The 25,718-nt window shown below is 43.7% G+C and overlaps 1 protein-coding gene across 4 annotated transcripts in view; it reads left to right on the top strand.

Annotated features, from left to right (window-relative positions):
- The window catches only part of smoc2 (SPARC related modular calcium binding 2), an 89,356-nt gene that overhangs the window by 7,613 nt on the left and 56,025 nt on the right, over window positions 1–25,718 (top strand). For all 4 annotated transcript variants that reach the window (XM_042323422.1, XM_042323420.1, XM_042323421.1 and 1 more), the window contains exons 2-5: window positions 14,357–14,519; window positions 19,093–19,199; window positions 23,731–23,830; window positions 24,812–24,856. In XM_042323422.1, coding sequence (XP_042179356.1) covers window positions 14,357–14,519; window positions 19,093–19,199; window positions 23,731–23,830; window positions 24,812–24,856 — 415 coding nt within the window. The remainder of the gene's footprint in view (window positions 1–14,356; window positions 14,520–19,092; window positions 19,200–23,730; window positions 23,831–24,811; window positions 24,857–25,718) is intronic.

The raw sequence follows: 25,718 nt of genomic DNA, 5'->3' as shown, positions 1-25,718 counted from the left end.
ATGTGAAACGGAACGATTCACTTTACTAAACAAACAATTGTAACACGAAACTGTCTTACATTGTGTCAACTTAACTGTCCCTTAGTGGTAGAGCATACTATCAAGAACTTTGTGTGTTGAATTTGGCATGGTTCTCATAAGTTTCCTAATCACAAACAATTAGTTAGTTATTCTTTGAATAGTTTGGCCTGGCTATAGCAGTGAGTAAGATGGCTAACGCGTCCGAAACAACTAAGGCTAACAAGCCAGTTCGGGTTTGCGACCATGCACAAATTAATTAGAAGATTAAAAGATGAAAAGATACTCACGACTCACTTGTCTCGATGAAGGCTCGAACTCGATGAAGGCTCAAGAACTCGATGAAGGCTCAAGGTCCCACCTCGGTGATTCGGTCCTAAGTAGATTTTTGAGATCAGGCTAGCTAACAAGCGCTGCATAGCATGCTAGCCAGGTTAGCTAACTTGCAGAGGCGAGCTAGCTACTGTCATCTATTCCGGCTTCCTAACTGTGGAATTGCTTGGGTAGCTCTCTTATTTAGTATGCGTAGCTAGCGTTCAGTTTCTTGGTTATTATAAACGGATTGTGCTGCGGTCAAAGAGGCTAGCTAGACTAGAAGCCTCATCATGGTTAAAGTTGGTTAGCATGCATAACTTCTGGCAAATTAAGCTTACTAGCTTTCCCTCAGCATTAAGGCAATCACATTCCTATTTCCAATTCCTGGAGTTGGAGGGAGTGGAGGAAGTGGGGCTTGCGGGCACCTCCAATGAGAAAGCAGCCTCCGAGCACTTGGCTCGGGTAATCCTCGGAGCGAGGGACCTTAGCGCAGGTCTGAGTGACTGGTGAGCCCCTGCACAAAAACATTACTGTGACATCAGTGCCTCCACGTATGGTTACGGCCAAACAGGGTGCTACGTCAACCATTGCCGTAGCCCCTGTGTCCATAAGGGGCCGGGCTTTGTCCAGGCTATACAGTCTCATGGAAACAACTTCGTTTGGAAGCTTGTCTGTGTTTAAAGCCCCCTGATACCCCCCCGTTCCATGGTGTTAACCTGGTTCAAAGGGTATATCAATCTCCCAGGGTGAGAGTAATAAATTGGGAGATTCGCTCTCTGTCCACAAGGGGGCACTCTCCCCCATAGGTGGCTCATTACTGGGATTAATAGCTGATTCGTGCCTGTAGCTCACTAGTCCCTATTAGGTGCTTAGTGATACAGGTAATGGGTTTTATAGGCGATTGGTTTGCTTCCTGGGAATTTATTTAGCTTTTTCAGAGCTGTATGACGGGAGGCTCACTGTCTGCTCCAATCAATAGCGCCCATGTGCAATATTTCTGTGGATCATGCGAACAGGAACATTGGGGTAGAGGCTACAATTTTCTACGGCGTCATCGCGTCCACTGTTCCCGAGGCCTTCGTGCCAATATTGAGGGACCATGTGTTGTTCCGCAAGGAGTGGAGACTTCACCCCTGGGCGTTTGCCCAGATATAGGAGAGGTTTGGCAGGGCCGATGTAGATCTTTACGCATCACGAGAAAACGTGCAGTGTAGTCTACTTTTCTTGATGAGGGACCCGAGTGCCCCATTTGGAATGGACGCTCTGGGGCACCAGTGGCTTTGGACCCTCCTTTACGCATTTCCGCCAGTGGTTCTGATTCAGCCCACGTTTGAGAGAGTGCGCCGGAAGGGATTATCATTGATTCTTGTGTCTCCCCGTTGGTCCAGGCAGCCTTGGTTCGAGGAGATCATTTGCCCTTTAGGCGGGGACTCATGGCAACTCCTGTTGCGCAGTGAGCTGTTGTTCCATGCACATGGGTTTGGCATGCAAGGCTGAAGATTAGGTTCCTATGTGCCTGGCCCTTGATGGCTAGAGGTTTACCTCCGAATGTTATTGCTACCATTCAATCCTCAAAGGCGTCCTCCATGAGAAGGCTGTGTGCATATAAGAGGCAAGCGTTTGAGCTCTGGTGCCATGATAAAAGGCTGGTTACTTTTGATTGCTCTGTGAGGGACATCCTTATGTTCCTACAGGAGCTTTTTGAGCAGGGGCGGGCATTCTCCACCTTAAAAGTGTACATGGCCACTATCTTAGAGTGTCATGTGGGAATTGATGGAGCCACACCGGGGGCCCACCCCCTGGTTGTGTGGTTCCTGGACGGTGTACGTCGTAACAGACGGGTCTCTAAACCTACTTCGCCCACATGGTACTTGACACTGGTTTTGGAGGCACTGTGTTCCCCTTTGAGCCTCTGGAGTCGGTGGATCTGAAGATCCTCTTCTAAAGAACTTCCTTGCTCATGGCTTTGGCATCGGCTAAACGTGTTGGGGACCTCCATGCTTTATCTGTACACACTTCCTGTACTCAGTTCGACCCGGGTGACTCTAAGGTGATGTTGTCCATGACTATGAGCTATGGGCCCAGTTGCATAAAACATCTTAAGTAAATTTTCCCTTTATCTTTTCCCTTAAAGTTTCCTTTAACTTTAAAGGGGAACTGCACCCGCTGATTTGGCCAATTTTTTTAGCTTGCTCATCAAGAAATGCTAGTGGCCATGACAGAAGCCAAACCTGAGTTGGCTTGTGGGTGTGGTTCAATGTGGGTGCTTCTTGGGTGTGCCTTTGCCACCACCAAGACACACCCATCTGTCAGCAGCCCGCAGCTGTTTCCCTCAACTTAATCACAACAAACTAACTTCATTCAGGTTGAGTTCAATAGCTTTGAATAGGTCAGTAGCCTACAGAGTAATATGCTAAATTTATGTAGATAATCTAAGCAAAGTGTTTTGATAACTTTTAAATGTAGTAACAGGTCCATATATAATTACGTAATACCGTAGAAGCAGTGTTCTACTAATATAACAATGTCCACCTTTCATCTTTCATTGCCATTCACAGCATTCTGTCTGGTGGTAATGGGGCTACCTTGGAAAACATGTCAGAGTGGTCATACCTTCCTGTGTGGTGTCCCATATACACAACAGGAGTTCCCTGAATACACAGGGTTTCTCCCTCCCGATATTGACTGATACCACTCAATTCAATAATAAAAAAGACAATACAAGTAAAAGTTGTGTCTAGTAAAAATGTTATGCCGAGTGCCAGGTCTCTCTCCATTCAGAGACATCAGTATCAAGCCTGTCTGTCAGTCTGGACTTCATCTCCTCATCTTTCAAGTCTCCATGTGCTGGCTCCATACATGTTTCTGGGAATACACACACATAGTGTATGTGTATTATTAGCAATGGCAGTTAGGATAGGAAATAGAGTATCTGACACACAAACAAGTACTATGTTAAAGATTGAACAGGTCAGATAAAACCTACCCAACTATAGTCTTCCCATCAAACGACTGAGGCTGCCATCTGGCAAAAGCATCTCCAGTCCATCTGCAGAAATAGGCAGAGTTGAGGCAGATTTCATCAGCGACACATGGAATGAAAATAGTGTTACTGTTACTAAACCGACCAAATTCTGTTCTCCCCATTGACGACCATTGGTGAGCAGGCCAGAGGTGAGGTCTTTGCCAGAGCCCCATTGATGGGCATAGCAGTGTAGATCAGCTCATGGCCACTCATCAAAGATACTGGTCGGTAGTGCTGAGCGATTAACCAACATATACTTTTTTCGGGTTATTAAACAAGTCATTGACCGTCGTCAAGTTCAGTTACATGAATTACATTACGTTTTTTTATCTTGTGAACCCAGTGTACTGTTAATCCAGAGAGGAAATCAAATCATTCACAAAATAAATCAAATCAAGTACTATTTGGGATGCTGGGTTGAAGGGAGTCATAGTTTTAAATGTGCAAATATTCAACCTAGTTCAGCGCAGAAACATGGTAATTAACTACAATGACCATTTTTATTTACTATTGCCCCATTTTCCCCCAGCTTAGATGGATCAGAGAGTAAGAGGCGAAGTGAGAGGTTTCACTCTTGCCAAAATCTGTCCAAAACAAGCCCAATGCATGTCTGTGGGCTTATTTTGGACCTACGATTGTAACCTGCCTTCCCACCTTTATGACTCCCATTGTTAGGGCAGAGACATGGGCGTCTTGTCATATACAGTATGCAGATTTCTGGATGGATACACTTTTACGGCTGCTACGTTAGGTTAGATACACACAGACCACATAGACCGCATGAGAGAGGAATGTACACAACACAAGAGGAGAGGGATAGAGACAGTTCGTGAAAGTATGCCTTATCTACTTTGAAGAACAAGTAAAATTATTTAATCAGACAGCTCTGCAGGCTAGCTAAATAAGATGACTAAAAACAGTACAGTATGGGTAGGACATAATGTTCGATGGCCTGGCTGGCTGACTGCAATTGCCTGAGTAGAGATGAGATGATTACTTTATGAAATTAAAAATAATAAAGTAATCAAATAAAAACTAAGTAATATATACAACTGAAATATTTTAAATTCAATATATTGTTTACTATTCAATATTCAATATATTTGGCTTTGGAATTTCCATTAAACAGCTTGGAAATCATTGTAAAGTCATCATTTCATAAGGCATTTAATATTATTTGACACTCACAAACACACAAAGCACTGATTACATTATCAATGGTGGTTCTGATTAGCCTGTGATACTATCAAGAGCAGTGTGCGGTTTCCTTCTTTTCTCTCATTGTATTCAACTGTTACCATGCACCTGCAAAAAAGACAGCTCAGATGTGCGAGTGCATTTGGACATTTTGGTACTGATTAGCCTGATGAAACCAACCAGATCTATGCTTTCACCTTTCTATTTCACTTCAGATATATCATGCCCTGGACATTATACAGGGCTTGCGAAAGTATTCACCCCCCTTGGCATTTTTCCTATTTTGTTGTCTAACAACCTGGAATAAAAAGTTGGGAAAAAGGTTTGTATCATTTAATTTACACAACATGCCTACCACTTTGAAGATGCAATATATATTTTTTATTATTAAACAAACAAGAAATGGGACAGAAACACAGAAAACATGAGTGTGCATAACTATTCACCCCCCTAAAGTCAATACTTTGTAGAGAGCCACCTTTTGCTGCAATTACAGCTGCAAGTCACTTGGGGTATGTCTCTTTAAGCTTGGCACATCGAGCCACTGGAATTTTTGCCCATTCTTCAAGGTGAAACTGCTCCAGCTCCTTCAAGTTGGATGGGTTCCTCTGGTGTACAGCAATCTTTAAGTCATACCACAGATTCTCAATTGGATTGAGGTCTGGGCTTTGACTAGGACATTCCAAGACATTTAAATGTTTCCCCTTACACCGCTCGAGTGTAGCTTTAGCAGTATGCTTAGGGTCATTGTCCTGCTGGAAGGTGAACCTCTGTCCCAGTCTCAACTCTCTGGAAGACAAACAGGTTTCCCTCAATAATTTCCATGTATTTAGCGCCATCCATCATTCCTTCAATTCTGACCAGTGTCAGAATTCTGACCAATGAAAAACATTGTCACAGCATGGTGCTGCCACTACCATGCTTCACTGTGGCAATGGTGCTCTTGGGGTGAGGGGGGGTGTTGGGTTTGCGCCAGACATAGTGTTTTCCTTAATGGCCAAAAAGCTACATTTTAGTCTCATCTGACCAGAATACCTTCTTTCATTTGTTTGGGGAGTCTCCAACATGCCTTTTGGCGATTTCTTTAAGAATGGCTTTTTTTCTGGTCACTCTTCCGTAAAGGCCAGCTCTGTGGAGTGTACTGCTTAAAGTGGTCCTATGGACAGATACTCCAATCTCTGCTGTGGAACTTTGCAGCTCCTTCAGGGTTATCTTTAGTCTCTTTGTTGCCTCTCTGATTAATGCCCTCCTGCCTGGTCTGTGAGTTTTGGTGGGCGGCCCTCTCTTGGCAGGTTTGTTGTGGTGCCATATTCTTTCAATTTTTTAATAATAGATTGAATGGTGCTCTGTGGGATGTTCAAAGTTTCGGATATGTTTATATACCTCAACCCTGATCTGTACTTCTCCAAAACTTTGTCCCTGGCCTGTTTGGAGAGCTCCTTGGTCTTCATGGTGCCACTTGCTTTGTAGTGCCCCTTGCATAGTGGTGTTGCAGACTCTGGGGCCTTTCAGGACAGGTGTATATATACTGAGATCATGTGACACTTAAATAAGTTTTGTGCAATCTAACTAATTATGTATTTTGAAGGTAATTGGTTGCACCATATATTTTTTAGGGGCTTCATAGCAAAGGGGTGAACACATGCAATCACCACTTTTCCATTTTGTATCTTTTATAACTTTTTTTCATTTCACTTCACCAATTTGGAATATTTGGTGTATGTCCATTACATTAAATCCAAATAAAAATCTAGTTAAATGACAGGTTGTAATGCAACAAAATAGGAAAAACACCAAGGGGGATGAATACTTTTGCAAGACACTGTATGCATCTAAGAAGTAGAAAACAAGAAACAAATGTCAGTTACATAAATCGTGTTTCATAATATGGGTTATCAAATGTGTCAAAGCAATGAAGTGGGTCACCTTCTGTATTTGTACAAATGATGGGCCTTTGAAAGCTGTTGCCGCTGACAGGTGAAGGTTACTGGCCGGATACTTGCCAACATGTGGCTGACTGACATTTACTCCTGAGGTGCTGTCCTGTTGCACCCTCTACAACCACTGTGATTATTGTTATCTGACCATGCTGATCATCTATGAACGTTTGAACATCTTGGCCATGTTCTGTTATAATCTCCACCCAGCACAGCCAGAAGAGGACTGGCCACCCCTCAAAGCATGGTTTCTCTCTAGGTTTCTTCCTAGGTTCCGGCATTGGCTGATGTAAAAAGGGCTTTATAAATACATTTGATTGATTGATTGACTGTTCAATTTATAGGAATTCTCACAGCGAGGGCATGTCTGCATGATATTGATGAGTGCTCCCTTGCTGATCTTTTCTATGCTGCATGTTCGGTTGCAAACTGGACATATCTCGATCAACTGCAGCAGGCAATCTTATGAGGTGTTGTTGACTGGGAGGGACTGTGACATGGTGATATATTAGACAGCCAAGTGGTAAATTGCATTTTGTTATAAAGAAAGGACAAGGCTTTTTGCTAATATACTTCAGAACCAAAATTACTGTACAGTTGTATCTGCTTGGCTGGGTAATTGGCCAACGATTTTATCAAGACGGGTATTTTTGAATACAACTTTTTATATAACACACCTCACCTGTTGATGAAGTCGCCTGTGTCATCAGGGTAGTAACTCGGCTCACAGTCAGAGGCCTGATGATGGCGTGTCCTTTTCGTAGGAGTCAAGGGAGACTCTGGAAACAATGGCAATCACATTACAGGACATGCTATGATACCCACCTTTGCTCCTTCTGGTAGGTCCCGGCATGTATTCCTGACCAGGGGATCCATCTGACACCCAACTGTGCACTTTGTCTAACAGGAAAACAGGGTCAACAATTGTCATCATCCCTCAGTTATAAACATAGCTTGAGAAATAACGTAATCTCATTTGGAAGCTAATTCTATGCTTTACAGATGTAGACTGACTGGCTCCAGATTGTATTAGATTAACACGTTACATTATGCAACCAACTGTGACATGTTTTGCTATGGCCCTGGGCTAGTTTGAGTTTGTTGCTGCTAGTTAGTATACTGTTATAGTCAGACATGAGTTAGCTAGTACCACCATAGCTGCATTCAATATTTATTTGTGCCCTAGAGACAAGGGTTGCACCTCGGATGCTAATGTGACTGTTTTGTCTGAATTACACTAACTTAGAGTGGCATGGAAATACAATGGCATTGCTAAAGTAAGCAAATAATTAGTAGAAAAAAACTTTGCCAAATTGTGTTGTCGTTAAATTTACTTTAGAGAGATAGCAATGTTGCAACGATCTGGGTGTAGTGGGTGCAAAGTCAGGCGCAGGCGCAGAGTTCAGGGGAATGCTATTTAATGCACTAACGATGAACATAAGCCACCCCACGAAACACAGGGCGCACAAAATCCAAATGCCCCAAACACGGGGACTCAAACAGTCCAGCTAGTAGGCCGGTGACGACAACCGCAGAGCGCCACCCGAACAGGAAGGGGAGCCACACGGTAGGAGTCGTGACAGTACCCCCCCTGGGCATACTCCGCCCATGGGACGTACCTAGACCACTCCCCTGGCCGGTCCTGGCAATACGACCGCAGAAACCTACCCATCTCCTGGTTCACTCTCTCCACCTGCCCATTACTCTCGGGGTGATAACCGGAGGTCAGGCTGACCGAGACCCCCAGACGCTCCATAAACGCCCTCCATACCTGAGACATCAACTGGGGACCTCGATCAGAGACGATGTCCTCTGGCACACCGTAGTGCCGGGAAAGACGTGCGTAAATTGCGCCTCCACAGTCTGTAGGGCTGTAGGGAGACCGGGCAACGGGAGGAAACGGCAGGACTTAGAAAACCGATCCACAACAACCAGGACCGTAGTGTTCCCCTGAGACGGGGGAAGATCAGTCAGGAAATCCACTGACAAGTGAGACCATGGCCGTTGTGGAACGGGGAGGGGCTGCAACTTCCCTCTAGGAAGGTGCCTAGGAGCCTTACTCTGGGCGAACACCGAACAGGAAGAGACACAGAACCTAACGTCCCTAGCCAAGGTGGGCCACCAATACTTCCCCCTGAGACCCCGCACTGTCCTCGCCACACCAGGATGACCCGAAGAGGGTAGGGTGTGAGCCCACCGAATCAGTTGATCGCGAACACCAAGCGGCACGTACTTGCGACCATTCAGCGGCACGACCATTGCGACCATTGCGACCATGACCACCTCAGACACTGAGGAGGTGCAGGTTCCACTCGAAATGCCCGCTTGATGTCCGAGTCCACCTCCCATACCACTGGTGCCACCAGCCTAGACTAGGCTGGAAGGATGGGAGTAGGATCGGTGGGCCGATCCACCGTGTCATGGAGACGAGACAGCGTGTCGGCTTTCGTGTTCAGGGAGCCTGGTCTATAAGACAGGGTGAACCTGAATCGGGTGAAGAACATGGCCCACCTTGCCTGACGCGGATTCAGTCTCCTAGCTGCCCGGATATACTCCAGATTCTGGTGGTCGGTCCAGATGAGAAAAGGGTGCCTATCCCCCTCAAGCCAGTGTCTCCACACCCTCAGGGTCTTTACCACCGCTAACAAGTCCCGGTCACCCACATAGTTACGCTCCGCCGGACCGAGCTTCCTTGAAAAGAAAGCGCAGGGGCGGAGTTTCGGTGGCGTACCCGAGCGCTGTGATAGCATGGCACCCACCCCAGCCTCGGACGCGTCCACCTCCACTATGACTGCTAAAGAGGGGTCTGGGTGCGCCAACATGGTGGCATCTGTGAATAGCGCCTTCAACCTATTGAAGGCTCTGTCAGCCTCTGCCGACCACCTCAAACGCACCGGCCCCCCTTCAGCAGTGAGGTAATGGGGGCTGCTACCTGGCCAAAACCCCGGATACACCTCCGGTAGTAATTGGCAAACCCTAAGAACCGCTGCGCTTCCTTCACTGTGGTTGGAGTCGACCAATTACGCACGGCCTTAACGCGGTCACACGCCACCCGAACAGGAAGGGGAGCCACCTTCGGTAGGAGTCGTGACAAATGTTGCCATTTCTGTTACGAGAAAAGTTTGTCAAAAATAGCTAGCAATGTTAGTTAGCTAAAATACAGTGGTCCCCTCAATCTTAGTTAGCTGGCTAAAGTTATACTGCATCTAAAGTCAATCTGGCGACATCACAATCATGACAAAAGGTTTTCCTACTAATTATTTCCCTTCTTTTTAAATGTTATGTTTCCAAGCCAAATCCAAGTTGTATTGAGGTAGGCTAATATTAGCCAGCTAGCTAGCTGGCTAGAAAGTAATAGTTGATAAAAAAGTAACTAAAAAGAGACGTGTTTTATTATCTTCTAATTAATTTGCCTACTAAGATAAATGTGATTTCTTTGAGATGTTTAGTCAGTGAATCAGGCCGTATCCATGGTAACCAGACACTCTTTCTGCCATGCATGCCTTCAAACTACTGTAAAAACACTTAAGTATGTCCTTAAGGCTTTGATAGGGGAAAGTCAATAAGCAGCCCACCTTATGTGCAATACCCAGACTGACGCATCTGGCTGGGTCAGGAGTGGGTGGTCTGCCAAGGGACGTTTCATTTATAGTATTCATTGGGGTCGGCCTGGGGCATGATTATATTTCCCCATAGTATGTTGTACCGAGTTGACTGACTGAAAGGGAACATAAATGTTATGACTATAACTACTGTTACTTGAAGGAGGGAAACGAGGTACAACACCTGTTTGTCCCGGCGTCGCCCATTCCAGGGCTCCTTGAAGAGCTGTATAAAACATTTAAAGAATGAATCCTAGCCTCATGCTTATCACCTGTGGAGGGCAGGGCCTCCAGCAAGGCACGGATATCATTGGCCTAGTAAGGCATGATTGTAGATCCTTCAATCAAAGTCGCGAGAGTATGACACCCCATAGTATATTGTACCTCGTTTCCCTCCTTCAGGGAACTATAGTTATAGTCATAACGTTATGTTCTCTGCCTAAAACATTTGTTGATGCCCTCTTGATGTTATTAGGCAGCTGAACAATGTGCCACTTATGTTATTCCTGGGTAGGTTATGTTTTTGTCATTGTACTGTGAAAGGTGTTCGACCTGTCTAGAATTGTGTTTAAATCGGATAAGAACTTGTAGAACAATGCCTGCCTCTGGCACAAACCTATAAAAAGAAAAATCATGCTTTAACTTAACACATGGCCTCTATTGCCCCCTTGTCACTCACGAACTTAGCACCTGCAAACATTTCTTTACTTAAAAAAAAAACTCACATAAAAAACTACTAGCGGCCTTTCACAGATTTCTCTTTTCTTTTTTTCCCTTCTTATTTTTTTAAACATATTTCACAGCAATTAAACGCCTTTGCCTTTGATTGAGTTAATAGCCTGGTTAAAAAGCTGTCAATTTCTTCCCTGTCCACCATTCTGTAAACTAATGATCTCCTTTGCATCCAAGCGGTGGTGCAGGAAACTCCCGCCAAGGCGATTTAACACGTTTGTGACGGCTCTCAGCTGGGGCCCCCATTGACTGTACAGGGCCGTGGTGTGAGGGGCCTCTCGGGGAAGTAGAAGAGGGGGCACCCCAGCCCAGAAGGCCCTCATTGGGCTACAATGTGCTCTCTGCTGGAGCTTCGCCTCCAGACCACTCCATTCAATCCCAAAAAGCTGCAGAGCCAGGGGAGGTAATAGGATTTGATTTGTATGCTGGTTGATCTAGAAAAGAAAAATCCTCTCTCACACCCACTCCCTTTCTCAATCCCCCCTCGTTATCTTCAAACCTCTTATTGCATTATTTTAGCAGATGCAAAAAGCTTCTTCCAACAGAGATTAAAAAAATAGCATAAAAAGGACACAGAGACTAGAAAGAGAGAGAAATGGGCACATCAAAAGGGTACATGAAAAGGACTCAAGCCACAACAAGTGGTCTGTCTTGCATGAATTCTCTTCTTCTCCTTCTATGAAGAAGTCGTAAGTCACAGTAGAGCGGAGGGCGGAGACATGCACTTAGCTGTAGCAGACCCACTGGGCACACACTGGTTGAATCAACATTGTTCCCACATAATTAAAAAAAATGTTAAACAACGTGGAATAGACATTGAATTGACATTTGTGCCCAGTGGGGATGCAGTGGACAATCCATCACATTGTGGCCCAGGCCCTGTTATGGTGTGTGATGGTTGCCATGAGGTTGGAGTGATATGTCAGGGGAGTGTCAGGCCCACTGGCTGTGGTTGAAAATGATGATCTGGTCTGGTTCTCTAGGTGGGCAGCAGCAGTAGCACTCTGGGCTGTGGTGGGGCTCTGGGGCTGCTAGCCTGCTGTGGTGGGCTGGGTCTGGGTTGAAGTCTGGAGGACACACAGACTGATCATTGTCAGAGCTGATCCTGGCCCGCTACGGCTGTGGTCTTGAAGAAAGCCATTTTCTGCCCAGTCTTTCTTGCCTCCTGCCCTTTATGTGACGGGGAGCTGTGAAAGAGAGCGGCCGGGTGCATGGAGGTCACAGCTGCAGGGGAAAGCCCTAATGGGAGATGTTGTTTCTGTACGATGGGAAGGGAAGACAGTGAGGGAGGAGGGGGGGGAAGGAAGGAGGGAGGGGGTGAGAGAGTTCTCTGACCCAAGACTGTGGGAGACTGTCAGTCAGAAGCAGTGGTGCAGACGATCCAAGAAACTGAGAGATGAGAGACATGGAGGAAGAGAAGGGGGGTTAGGGATAGACCCCCAACACACTCAGAAATGGGCAACAAGCCCTCCTCTTTTCTTCTCGAGATGATATTCATAAATTGGATGAACATTCACATGGATGTTTTGCATAGATCAGTAAAAGAAAACCAAGACAGAGGAAGTGGGCTTAAAAGATTCACTGACAATCGTTTATCTCCCAATCCAGAAGAAGAGAAGAGAGGGGAGAAGGAGAAGGAGGAGGGAAGAAATAAAGGCTGCAGAGAGTAGTCGTGACTCAGACACAGGGTGTGTTTGTGAAAACAGACGTGGGGCCCCTGTAGCACGTGCAAACATTTTATTCCACCGTCTCATCTCCTCTACTCCCTTTAGCTTTCCAGATCAATGTTTTTTTTTTAAATGACAACGCATCAGTTTAAAGGCAGCGAGGGAAGAAAAGCAAGACAGACAGAAAGACAGGGGCTTGTAAATATATATATATATATTTTTATTTAATCCAAGTCTTCCCTCGTGGCTCCTCTCTCTTTCTCAATGTGTTTCAACTGGCCTCTCTCTTCTGATTCCTCCCTGGGAGATTTATGATCAGAGATGACAGAGGGGGTTGTCTCCCCCGGCCATGGGCGATGCCGTGATCCAGGCTAGCGCTCTTCCAGGTGCAGTGCAGCCCCTCCAGCTCTCTTCTTCTGAGCACTGTTAGAGGCCCATCTGCTAACAACCCTAAACCCTCGGCACGTCAAGTCTCTCTTCATTTGTTACATGTCAGACAAAGCTAATTTATTTTATTAGTGATGATGTTTCCTTTTTCATCTTTCTAGGCCCGCTGCCCTGTCATTTGATCGCTAACAATGGATTTATTTGCTGTGGGTAACTTGTGTGTGTGTGTGTGTGGGGGGGTGGGTGGGTGGGTGTGGGTGTGTGGGTGTTGGAGGTTACGGCTGTTCAGGAGTGTGTATACTGAATGTGCATGTGTGCGTACCTACAATGACAACTTAAACAAAAAACTGTTTATGTTTATTTTGAGTGGTCCAATATTTACATGACTTCAGATACAATAGAATTCAAGTGTCAGGAGAGGACAGTTACATCCACAAACAGGCATTTACTATTGGATTGAAATGAAAACAACACCTGCGTGTGTTCTGCAGACAGGAGAGGGCACAAAACAGTGTGTTTTCACCGTTCAATCCACCTGAATATCGTACAGAACATGCAAGAATCAAGCCAACACCATGAAAACCCACACATTTGTACTCTAAGTCATACAAAACCCTCAAGACTTCTATTTTATTTAGCCACTTTCTCATTCAGTGTCTTTCCATTCATTGTAGCAGTCACAGCCTGTTGCCTGCTCCTTTGTGTGGACCAGCGAGGGGGTTTCAGTTTGCGGTGGGCAGACACAATGGTGGCATTGACACAGGTGATCTGATGCGTTCAGCCAGGAGGCTGCATCCTTGTTGCTCTCTTTTCATGCCTCAGTCAAACATCCATCGGGAATCTGGAGGGATTTCAGGTGAATTCCTGCGCAGGTGTTGGCACGAAAAAAAGGCAAGCAGGAAGCGTCACTCAAGTCTGATCCAGCTCCCCTCCCCCTCAACGCCCTCACCCCCGGGACAAGACAAGGCATGGCTACTCCTTGTGACTGACAGCTTCTCCTCAGTCCTGTGATAGAGATGGTTTCATCAGGGTGTCTGTGTGGTTGTATATCAATGAGAGGATGTTATGCTTGTTTTCTTTTTACCACCAGTAACGACTAGAAAAGACTGCTAAAAAGGAACTTTCAATTACAATATTTGGTTTAGGCAATGAATGGACAGCTGTATCTTGTTGGCATAAGAGTCTCACAATATGGTTCTGCAAGGCATATGCCTATACACAGGCCCCAATTACACCGTGTATTTAGGCTACATACTGTGCATCCCTTTGAAATCACACCTGCTGCTTGAGAAGATTAAACTGTTTTGTCAGAGAGGTCAATGAAATTATTCAGTGTAATGATTTTCAACATGTTTAACACTTCTCTCTTATTTCTGTCCCTTTCTCCACTCTATCTTGCTCTCTGTCTTTCTGTCTCCTTTTCTCTCATCTTCCTTTCTGTCCACATCTCCCTCTTGCCTTTCCTTTCTCTCTCAGTTTCTGCGGGTGGAGCAGGATAAGGAGTGTAACATGGAGTGTACTGGTGGTCCCAGGAAGCCCCTGTGCGCGTCGGACGGCAGGACCTTCTCATCGCGCTGCGAGTTCCTCCGTGCCAAGTGCCGAGACCCCCAGCTGGAGGTCATCCGAGGGCCATGCAAAGGTCAGGCCATGAGTCACGCTTCAGCCCCGCGGAGCCTCGCAAATGAGCCCCGGGTCACAGCAGAAACTTAATTTCAGCATAATTGATTCTTTGAGCACTGGGATGACAACTGGAGTTGACACAGGCAGGCCTATAGAGAGTATAATGTAAAGTGAATTCCGCTGGTTTGGTCTTTTAGGTTTGTGTGTAGCTACTAGTCATGCATTATACAGGACAAGTTCCCAACTCCCCATCAATGTTTTAAAAGTGTTGTGTTTTTTTGTGGTATAATAAGTCTAACTTGAGGGATGATGAAAGGATAATTGGCAGGTAAAAGTGTAGACAGTCGACGTGTAGAAGAATGAACACCATTCTAGTTTATTGCATTGATGAAGTTCTTGAATGATTTGTATTAGATGTGTATATGTGTTGGAGGGTGTGTATCCTGCAACATTGATCCCCCTTTGCTTTATGTTTCTTTTTACATTATTTCCTTTCCTTTCTATCCAATCACAATGTCAAACTATGGGTGAAGCATCCTCATCGATTAGAAACAGATCTTTTTATCCTCCGTCCGATGGAACAGAATAAATGATGTGCCTGGTGTCTGAATGAAATGCCTTGACAAGAGTTAATGGGGTCATTTTCATTATATAGATTATATATGCATGCTAGCATAGACATATATGGGACCGATGGCAGATTTGGGATGAAAAGCGTAATGCAATCAGAACCCAACAAGGTCAAGCAGCTCACAGACCCACTCATTGTGCAAGTGGTGGTAGGAAGACCCCATAGAATCCTAGCACCCCCAATTCTGCACCTCCTACTCCTCTGCTGCACTCACTAGAAAGTAACAGGGGAGGATTGCGGGCAGGGGCGGACTTGGACAAAAATTCGTCCCTGACATATTATCCACACCTGCCCACATCTATGCGCGGGCCACCAACTCACCTTTGTTTGCCTCCCTGTCGTGCCCTCTATCTATCTTGGCATCTTCTATCCTGTCACATTGTGCCTCTTTTTGAACGTCTGCTTAAGCTGTATACGTTATAAATGCCAAGCTAACGACTTAGGCTATATTGCAAATTAGTGCGCTGTTATCTGTTCCCCTGAATCAACACCTACCTTAAGTTTTAATTACTATTACAGGGCTCCAGACTAATATTTTCCCCTGGTGTCACTGGTGCCACTATCTTCTACAGTTGGTGTCACCAGCCCCATGATTTTGTCGGACTCAAGTCATGAGTAATCATCTTATAAAATAATTAATAGTGCTTTATTAGGAAGTGTAATAAATGGACTACTAATGTATTCAAGACATAAGTTGTTCAATCTAACACATCCAAGCAGGAATGCATGATTCCATTTATTTTGATGTGCAACCTAATAAGGTGATTGTCATAAATTTTGGGTTGACAATTAGACTATAGTTGCTATATTTTACTGTCAAAATAGGACTCCAGAATTTCAAGATTTATTTTGTGTTCAATAGAGATGAATTACGTACATCTTTATGTACACTAACTAATATCAGGATATTGACATTTGGGGTTCAACACCTGAGGAAGTGAAAGCTCAAACGACGTTAAATATGCACTCTGGGATCTTAATCACAACCAATTCATAACATATTGCACAGATTGGATTTGTAACATATCACATGAATTGCAAAATTCATGATCCACCAGTAAATGTAATGTCCTAAAAAAACACACAGCTGTAGGCTATTACCCATGAGACCTATTTATGCCTATGACTGCGCGGCACTCCAAATCTCAAAGCCATATTAAATATCAAGGTTGTAAAATAGATGCTATTGAGTGGAATATTGAGAGTTGAGAAATGTAAATGATTCCTACAGAAAGCGGACACCCTCCTCTCTGACAGGGACAAAGCATCCAAAGCTGTGTTTTTCCTGCAATTGCATTTTGAAATGTTATACGACCAGAACAAATTTTTCACTCGAGCTCATGGAGGGAGAGGAGAGTGGCTCCCTCATCACAGCAGCAGGCTCCAGTGAAACAAGCACAGCGGCAATTCATCTCTATTGAACACAAAATAAATCTTGAAATTCTGGAGTCCTATTTTGACAGTAAAATATAGCAACTATAACTATATATTCTAATTGGCACTTTCATTACAGAAATTATGAAGATATAATGCACTTTACTCTTTGACCAATTCATGGTTTTAGCCGCCCAAAAAACAGGACGTTTTGAGTGAGTTGACAATGTATAATGTGCTGTTTCTGCATTTATAGGTACCTTTTAAAAATGTTTTATGATCCATGATCTTGGCTGCCTAATTGATGACAGAGTCGGAGCAGATCTCTTTGCTGATGCCGCGTTTGACTTTGAATGTGAGTTTGCATGACCTTAGCTCAGTCAGAGAACCGAGCCGGCCGTTGCCCACTGAGCAGCCAAAGGCTCATTATAGATTAGTTTAACAAAGAAATTGTGCAAAAATCGTAATAAAAAAATATATTAACAGGCTTATGGGCCATGTCACCTTTTATATAAAAAATATATTTTAGGGGTGTCAATTCCGACAAACCCACCCCCAAAAATAATTGTCCAGCCCATCTGGCATTTGTCAGAAATGCCAGATGGCCAATCTGCCCTGCTGCAAAAAAAGAAAATACGTAACATGACAAAAAACTATTTTTCGCATTTATGCTTGTGCTGGGTTGCCACGGCAACTGCTTTGAGCGGGACATCTGGATGTGGCCAACAAAGAAAGGCAGGAGAGAGAATGGAGGATTCCAGCTAGGAGGGCTGAAAGGGACAAGGGTCCATGAAAGTCCTATTGTATGAGTAAATAACATAGATGCTGGGGAGTCTAAAACCCCATCCATTCCTTGGGGCAAGATACACAAAGTGACTTTTCCAGACTGAAGCCCAGGCCAGTCGGGACCAGAAATAACCCAGAGGTCAGCAGAGACTAGGCGGTTATTGGAAGCACAGAGTTGTGTTTGTGCATTCGGGATGGCGGGTAAGGCGAGACTGGCACCACATTTGTTTTCTATCACAAAGCAGAGCTCAGATGATTCAACTGTCCTGTCATTTTTTCCAGTTGTCGGGTATTTGGTTGGAGCCCCCTAGTGAAGGACGAGAGATTTGGGTTTTTTCCACTGAAGCTAACTTTAAGTCCCTGTTTCCCTCCCTCCGGAACATTGTCTTGCCTTGCCCCCTCTTCCACGCCTGTGACAGTGGTGCACACACACACAAACACTCAGGCTGAAATAAACCAGCACGCTTTCTCTCCTTCTCCCTCTAATGGACGAGCAACAAAGAGCCAGCGACAAAGAGCCTCCTCACCAGACTGGAGGCAACTTTTAAACGTTTTAGCATGCGTCATTGTTTTCACTTGATTCGAACCAGCCAGCCAGGTTTGCATTATGGGTAATGTGTCACACATAGTAATAGTCAGCTGTGGCATCAACACACCATCCACTATAGCTCCTGACAGGGCAATCTGATCTGAGGCCATTACCATAAGAGAAGAAAAATGGGACCCATTTTTACATCCATGAACCCTTAAAGGCCAGGAGAGAAAAAAGAAGTGACCAGAATCTAAACTGTTTTGGAGTGAGGTTTAAAGAGACGGAGGGAAAGAGAATGAGAGAGATGGAGTGGGGTCTAGAGAATGGGGTTGAGAGAGATAGAGAGAGAGAGAGAGAGAGAGAGAGGATGCTGTGGGGTTTAGAGTGTGAAGAGATGGAGTGAGGTTTAGAGAGAAAGGAAGAGGTGGACATCCCAACGTTCCGACCTTCCAGATTTTTTTTTCCGTGCATCAGCCCTTTTCTGAGCTAGGCCAAGACTGGAATGTACTCCAGGAGAAAGAGGGAAAGTGATCTGTCCAGCCCCGTAATGTCTTTACCACTTGGCCATTGGACTGGCTGGTGCAGAGGCCTGTCTGCTACTAATAGATGGCGATGTTGGTTCGATTCCCAGCCACACAAGACACAAGAATCTGCCACTTCCGAAACAGATTTAATTATTTCCCCTCTGTCTTAGTCTTTCTTTCTCTTTCCTCTCTTCATAATATGAATATGTGATTCAACGTCTCCCTCTGTCTTTTACAACCATATTTATTGTCTTGGCTTTTTAGTGAATGTCATAAAACTCACAAGTTTTTCAACTAGTGGATTTTAACAGAGCATTTGAAGCCTACATGTAGATATGACTAGTTGGATTCTTGTTGAGGTTGAATGTGTCCGCTCTTGCTGGACATGCAATGATTGTTATGGTTTCTGTTGCCCAGACAGTAGGGCTGCAATTCAATTCATAGCGCAGTGCACTGAACAGCCAATGTGCACTGAACAGCCAATGGCATTTTCCCCGATGTTCGTGTGTATCACATTCATGGTAAGCGCTGCAAATGTGGGCTCAATCGGAAATTACCTTACCTCATGTCAAGCATGGATTGGATTGAATTCCAGCCTAGTTGTTTTTATAAACAGTGTTTTATAGACATATGATTGGTTGAGATATTATATTGTTTATTATATGATTGGTTGGATTATTATTTAGTTTAGTATATGATTGGTTGGTTTATTGGACGTGTGATGATTATGATGTCTGTGCTGCAGATACATCCAGATGTGTGGCAGAGAAGAAGTACACGGAACAGCAGGCCAAGAAGCTCTTCCCTCAGGTGTTTGTACCTGTCTGCAACCCAGACGGAACATACAGTGAGGTAAGATAGAGTGCAATTATAGGAGCTAGATCAGCATTTCTCAATCCTCTCCTCGAGTACCCTCAGCCATTTAAAGTATTTTATAAGTATTTTATATATTTTAACATTCACTCCATCTAGTCGGCTCAGGGATTTGAACCAGCAACCTTTTGATTACTGGTACAGCATGCTTACCTGCTAGGCTATAAATTCCAGAACTTAATCAGGTGTGTTAGTTCTGTTTATCAAATATGTAGAATCACTGGGGACACTCGAGGACAGGTTTGGGAAACACTGATAATGTAGATTGGATTTGAATTATTTGGTATTTTTGACAAGGCCGTCAGTCACCTTGTGTACTTAAAGGCTTAATTAAGAAATTAATTGAGAATAAAACTTGAGTTATTGTTAAAAAAGCAATATAAAACAAAACAGATTAGCAGTTCAAAGATTCTAAAAACAACCTCACGTTTCAAGAACATACCTGTTTTACACTTCAGGTTGAGCAATTAACTATGTAGGTACACTTGGAGTGTGACCTGCCATGTAAATCTTAACCAATCTCATTTAGCACACAGTTGAAACAATTAACCAAACAATTAACTGCATGAGGTGTCCCCAGGCTATGTGCCCTAATTACTCAATTTGGTAGTTCTGCTGTCTGTAAAGAAATTGACAGGCTGTTGGTTGATTCTGCTGCTACAATTGGTAGTGTGCAACATGCTCCTATCATTTGTGCTGCAAGGCAGCTGTCCCGAGTTAGCGGGCATGATTGAATTCCAAACCCAACCCTCAAATATCCCAGGAAATCAGCAACGTCATTTTCACAAAATCTTTGTTTTGGAAAATACTTAGTGACCAAATTTATCCCACTACTTACAGTTAGTCAATTTTGGGACTAGAATTGATATTTATGACTACTACCGATGCCACAGTTCATTTATCAAGTCGTTTATTTTATTGTTTAGCTGTTCTAAATATGGAAGGATTTGAATGAATCAATACAAAACAAACACACTTGCTCTTAAATAACTTGCATACTTTAAGAGTAGAGGGGCTCTAGTACCAGAGCCTTTCCTTCACTTCTGAAATGTTTTGTTTTAAGAGCATCTTAAAGAGTATTGCTGTAATGAAAAGTGATTCAAATTAAATCTGTACACAGGCAGCCCAATGCTGATATGTTGCCATTAATTGGTCTTTCTACCCATCAGATCAGAAAATTGGACAAATTATCAGGCTGCCTGTGTAAACACAGCTAGGGAGTCTGCTGCCAATACAGTTACGTTTTGAAGGCCTTGAAATCATCCAGTACACAGCCAATAAACACATCTCTTTGCAGTTCCCCATTTAGCCTCAAGAGGACAGCACCCTGACTTTATCTAAGACTTTTTGTAGTTCCCCTTTTGGTATATCGGCAACTGCGGGAGTGCCTCCACCGCACTCCCAGAACACTGCAGCCTAGGCACAGAGGTAGCCCTTAAGAGTGGTGGGCCAGTAATCAAAAGGTCACTGGTTTGAATCTCCAAGCCAACTAGGTGAAAAATCTGTCGATATGCCCTTGAGCAAGGCACTAAACCCTAATTGCGCCTGTAATTCGCTCTGGATAAGAGAGTCTGCTAAATGACTGAAATGTAAAATGGAACGGCTGTACTCCTCAGCAGGAGCAGAACCGCTTCCCCTTCTCACGGGTCTTCCATGCTGGTCCTCCAGAGGATACACACAAGTTGCCACTCGCCCACATCCTGTTGAATTATGGCTTGGTGCTGGTAGACGATGGCCTTGACATTGCCTGCTCTTGCAAAAACATCTCAGTTTAAAGCCTTCTACAAAAAAAACACAAAAAAAACGCTAGGGGTAAATATCCAACCACTGCCTCCATACGTGACAAGGCAAGCCATCCCCTCAAAATAAACTGAGAATAAAACTTTTTTTAAAGCGTTTGAGCAAGATTGCAAGATTGCCGGTAAAAAAAAAAAGAACCTCACTTTTCAGAACATACTGAATATACCTGTAATATACTCTGATTTGAGCAATTATCTAATTGGGTACACCTGGAATGTGACCTGCCATGCAAAACTAGCCAATCTGCTCATTTAAAACACAATTGAAACAATTAACTACATGAGGTGATACTGATAGAAAGCACTTAAAATATGGAAGTATTTGAATGACGAATGAATTAATCAATTCAAAACATACGAACGACCTGGGCCCGGTTTCCTGATAGCGATGGAACTTAGGCTTGCAAGTGTTTTAACGATGCACCTTTCCTACAATGGCTGAAAATGTAACATGCGTTTCCCAAAACACCATGCAAAGAGAACGGCTGTTAAGTGGAGCATGTGTCGATACTGATAGGATCGAAAGAAAGACAGTTAAAATCCATTAAAATCTTACCTTAACATTATAATTATTTCACAATACTGACGATGGATAAGATCCTAGAGAGATATTACCACCTACGGGTGCAAATATCGAGGTGGCTTATTCTAACGCTTACCCAATAAAAATACTCAATCACCGATTTGGCACATTATTGCGCACCTGTTACGATACACATCAAGAAATTACAGACAGTAGCCTACAAGCATTGGAACTCAATTGATTGAACATGAAATGTATTTCAATATTATTTCCTACTGTTTATATTTTAATGCAGTCATCTCAGTTTTCACTTGAATCCTCTTTCTATAGGATACATTGCTTGCTTGTATCAATAAACGGTCATACGAAAATGTATCACCTTTTAGCCAGGTACATTTCTATGGCAATGAATCCTTCAGAACTAACCTGCTGCGGGGCAGGCTAGCTCACAGTTAACTCTACTTACCCTGAATGAAATGACTGAACCAATAGTTGAGCACCAATGAAATAACTTGCCCATGGATTGATTTTTCATCATTGTCTCAATGAAGAGTTCGGCGTTCGACTAGCATGTGCGACATGCATGCATAGTTACAAGCCTGCTAGAGGCTTGTAACTATACAAGCAATATCCATAGTTGTAGTATGGATGAAGCCGGAGCTGGAATGTGAAGTTAACTGAAGCTGATTAGCTTTAGAAAACCCTAAGTAGATCTAGATTGCTTCGTAGGATACCCCTAGTTATCAGTGGTCACAGAGAGATGGGTAAACCATGTGATTCTATGTTTAGCGGAGATCTTCTTTGTATACATTTAATGTAAATTCACTCACTTTTGTACATCGCCTTGGTCCGTACAATTGACCGTATTTTTAGCGCCCCAAAAACGTAATACTTCCAGATCAACTGTAATGTCAATACCATTGTAAAGCACACTTTCTCCCCTTTCCAACAAAATAAATGACATGACCTAAATGCTGCCCGTTTCTGCATAATTCAAGACGGCAATGAGCCCGGTCGGGTCTTTTTAAAAATGGAGGGTGGGGAAGCGAAACTAATAGTGAGAAGGAGAGATGTGAGGGAAAATTGCTTTTTTTCACTCAATCTGCCCAATTTATCACCTTATCGCCTCTAAAATGTAAATACAACACTATAAAGAGTTAATATAATGTGTGATTACATACCTATTTGAAGGTTTGTGTTGAATTTGAATCTGTTTTTTAGGACGGTGCTAAAGTGATCTTCAGAAGTAAACCGTTTTTTTGAGAGTCGTGATCGCTGGCAGTGACGACGCAAAATATGACTAGGTATCCCCCCTTACCCCCGTCACTGTCCATTTCTTGTTTTTAAACGATGAGAGAAGTGATACACCTGGTGGAGAGAGATTGTAAGACAGAAATAGTTGCTTTATGCGTGCTGTACGTTACGGCACGATGTAACGGAGGGTCAGTTTTTTTCTACTTTTCTCCAATACTATAGAGTCATTACCATGTCGATCAACACTTAAATAGAAACATAGTTCATACCCCAGATTTCCCATTAGTTTTCTTTGCGGCCTTGTTTGAATGTCGCGGTAGCTCACATTTGTACGGAATGGTTACAAGGCGAAAATTAATCTAACAACACACTTAGCTGTTCTACGAGCGGTCTGAGGCAGGTGTTAGATTACGAGAATTTCCAAGTGCAACGTTAATAACATTGGTCTTGGGAAACAGTTTGGAGATTTAACGATGCTCCTACGAAGGTTCCAACGATGAACTTAGCCTTAAGATGCCTTTGGGAAACCAGCCCTGCTCTTAATGCGATACTTTGGGATTTTGGCAATAAGGTCTCTGTGTCCAGTATGAAGGGAGTTAGAGGTAGTTTCGCAAGCCAATGCTAACTAGTGTTAGTGCAATGAGATAACCATAGACTTCGAGTCACTGCACTAATATTAGTTAGCAATTGTGCTAACTAGTTAGCAACTTCCTTCAAACTGCAAGTAGAGACATAAAAATGTTATTCACAAGTTCAACTGACTGGGGAAGTAGATAAAGGGCCTCATTGCCAAAATCCCAAAGTATCCCTTTAAATAACTATACTTTAAAATACTCCAATGTCTCTAGTGAAGGAGTTTTTCCTTCAGCGTTATCTTGTATATGTGACATGTTATCCTGTGCTGAGCTCTTATGCCATGCTGTGTTGGTTACAGGTGCAGTGTCATAGTTACACTGGCTACTGTTGGTGTGTCACGCCCAATGGCCGTCCTATCAGTGGCTCAGCCGTGGCCAATAAGAAGCCCCGATGCCAAGGTAGGTACACTCCTCCCAACCTGGGTCCTTTTTAATATATATATTTTTTTGTTAGAAACCATCTAGTTGTTACTGTAGCTGTATATTCTGTGTGTGCATGTCTGTGTACATGTCTACTTGCACAATTGTGTAAGTGTTAATGTGTTAATTTTCGGGCACTTTTTGGTTACAATGTTGTCGCAATGTTGTTGTTGATTGATCAGTTGCTGACAGTGGAGAACCACATCCAAATATTACAGTAATGATGTGTATTGTAATTTAGCTTTAGCAGCATGTAGCTGAGTAACAATGACAATGCTTGCTCAATCCACATACGTAGGGAAACAACTTGACATTCTTTTGATTATGAGACATATTTGTGTGGACCACCATGTATGCCCTTCCCTATGGGAAAGTCAGGATCCAGCAGACCTTGGGCTTTGAGGGTTAGGTGTGCATCCCAAATGTCACTCTTTTCCCTATGGAGCACAGTTATTTTGACCAGGGTCCATAAGGGCTATTCAGCATAATGGGAATAATGTGCCATTTAGGACGCAACCTAGGAGTCCGAGGATGTTGCTCAATTCATGGGCTACATGGTGTAAATAGGCCCAGCAGAAAATCCTGGAGTGGAGTTGAGCAACAAAGTTAAACTGTACGGAATGTGAGCGTTCCTGGATAAAAGAGTCTGCCAAACAATCAAATAACCAATGCCACATGTCCCTATATTTTCCCTCTTTGGAGCTCAATTGGAAGTCAATGTGATTTCAGTTGTGAGGCAACTACAGAGATCCTCAGGGTGTGGGTTTGGGTTTGCAGTCCATGTTGGTGTCACAGTATGAGGCCAATGATTGAAAGCATGGCGGATATAGGAGCCACTGGTTGATGTACTAGGACTCTTGGGTCATGTTCATTAGGCACCAAATGAAGAAAACTGACTGAAACAGAGAGTGAAAACCTGGACTTGTCCAATAAGAAAAGCTAACTGCTTTCCATTTTCAGGGTCAAAACATGAGAGAGCTAGCACAAGAGAACCTGGAAAATCAGGTAAGTACTTAGTACATTAGTACCTTGACAATAACATGATCAAACTGTTGTTTTTGATATATTTTATGTGTGTCTATAGTGGGTGTGCATTCATCCGTGCCTAAGGGAGTGTGTGAGTAAGTGCATGTGTGTGCTTGTGTGCATGCACCTGTGTGTATTTGAATCTGTAATATATGTACATCATACAGGATGGTCACCTGTTATAGCTTGCCTTTCCAATATTTTGACAATTGAAAGAGTGCGAGAGAGCAGCCTCAGGGCTGGAATAAAAGACAGCTTGTTACACAGTAACTAGGCCAGAGAAGAGAGGCTGTGTTTGTCTTGTATAAAGTTTACTCCCAGCAGCTAGACTAAAGGGATTTTCACACTACTGAGCCAAACCAGGTCAAGCCAAACCAAACTGTACTGAGCTGGGCTGGTTACGCATCCACCATAGTTGCTGGAACCATAATGAAAAAGACAATGTGGAAAGAAATTTCAAGCCTGTAAACTTTGATTCGGGGTCGGCACAATATTGTGAAAAGGGCATCAGACCCCATTGCCTTTTTGCTTGTCTTTACCAGAAACCAGACAGAGATATTGAAGGGCCCTCAGAGTGGCAGAACTCACCAACTTAACTCACCAACACAAATAATTGTATTTCCTTTCAACAGCAGTGTCCTCAGAAACAACAGATACAAGAATCTTCTCAGTCCTCCCTAACATTTTACCTCCTTTATCCCCTGATTCTCTCTCTTTCTACCTCACAACTGAGTTTCATTTTAAGGGCATGCTGATTTGAAATCCTGTGAATCCTGTGAAGGATGTTGTTAATTGGGGGGAGGTTTCCGATTGATTCCAGAACGCGGTGTCGTGATATTCT

Source organism: Oncorhynchus tshawytscha, linkage group LG06, assembly GCF_018296145.1.
Source record: "Oncorhynchus tshawytscha isolate Ot180627B linkage group LG06, Otsh_v2.0, whole genome shotgun sequence".
NCBI lineage: Eukaryota > Metazoa > Chordata > Actinopteri > Salmoniformes > Salmonidae > Oncorhynchus > Oncorhynchus tshawytscha.
Note: the sequence above shows the minus strand (reverse complement) of the source record. Positions and strands in the feature narration are given on the sequence as shown.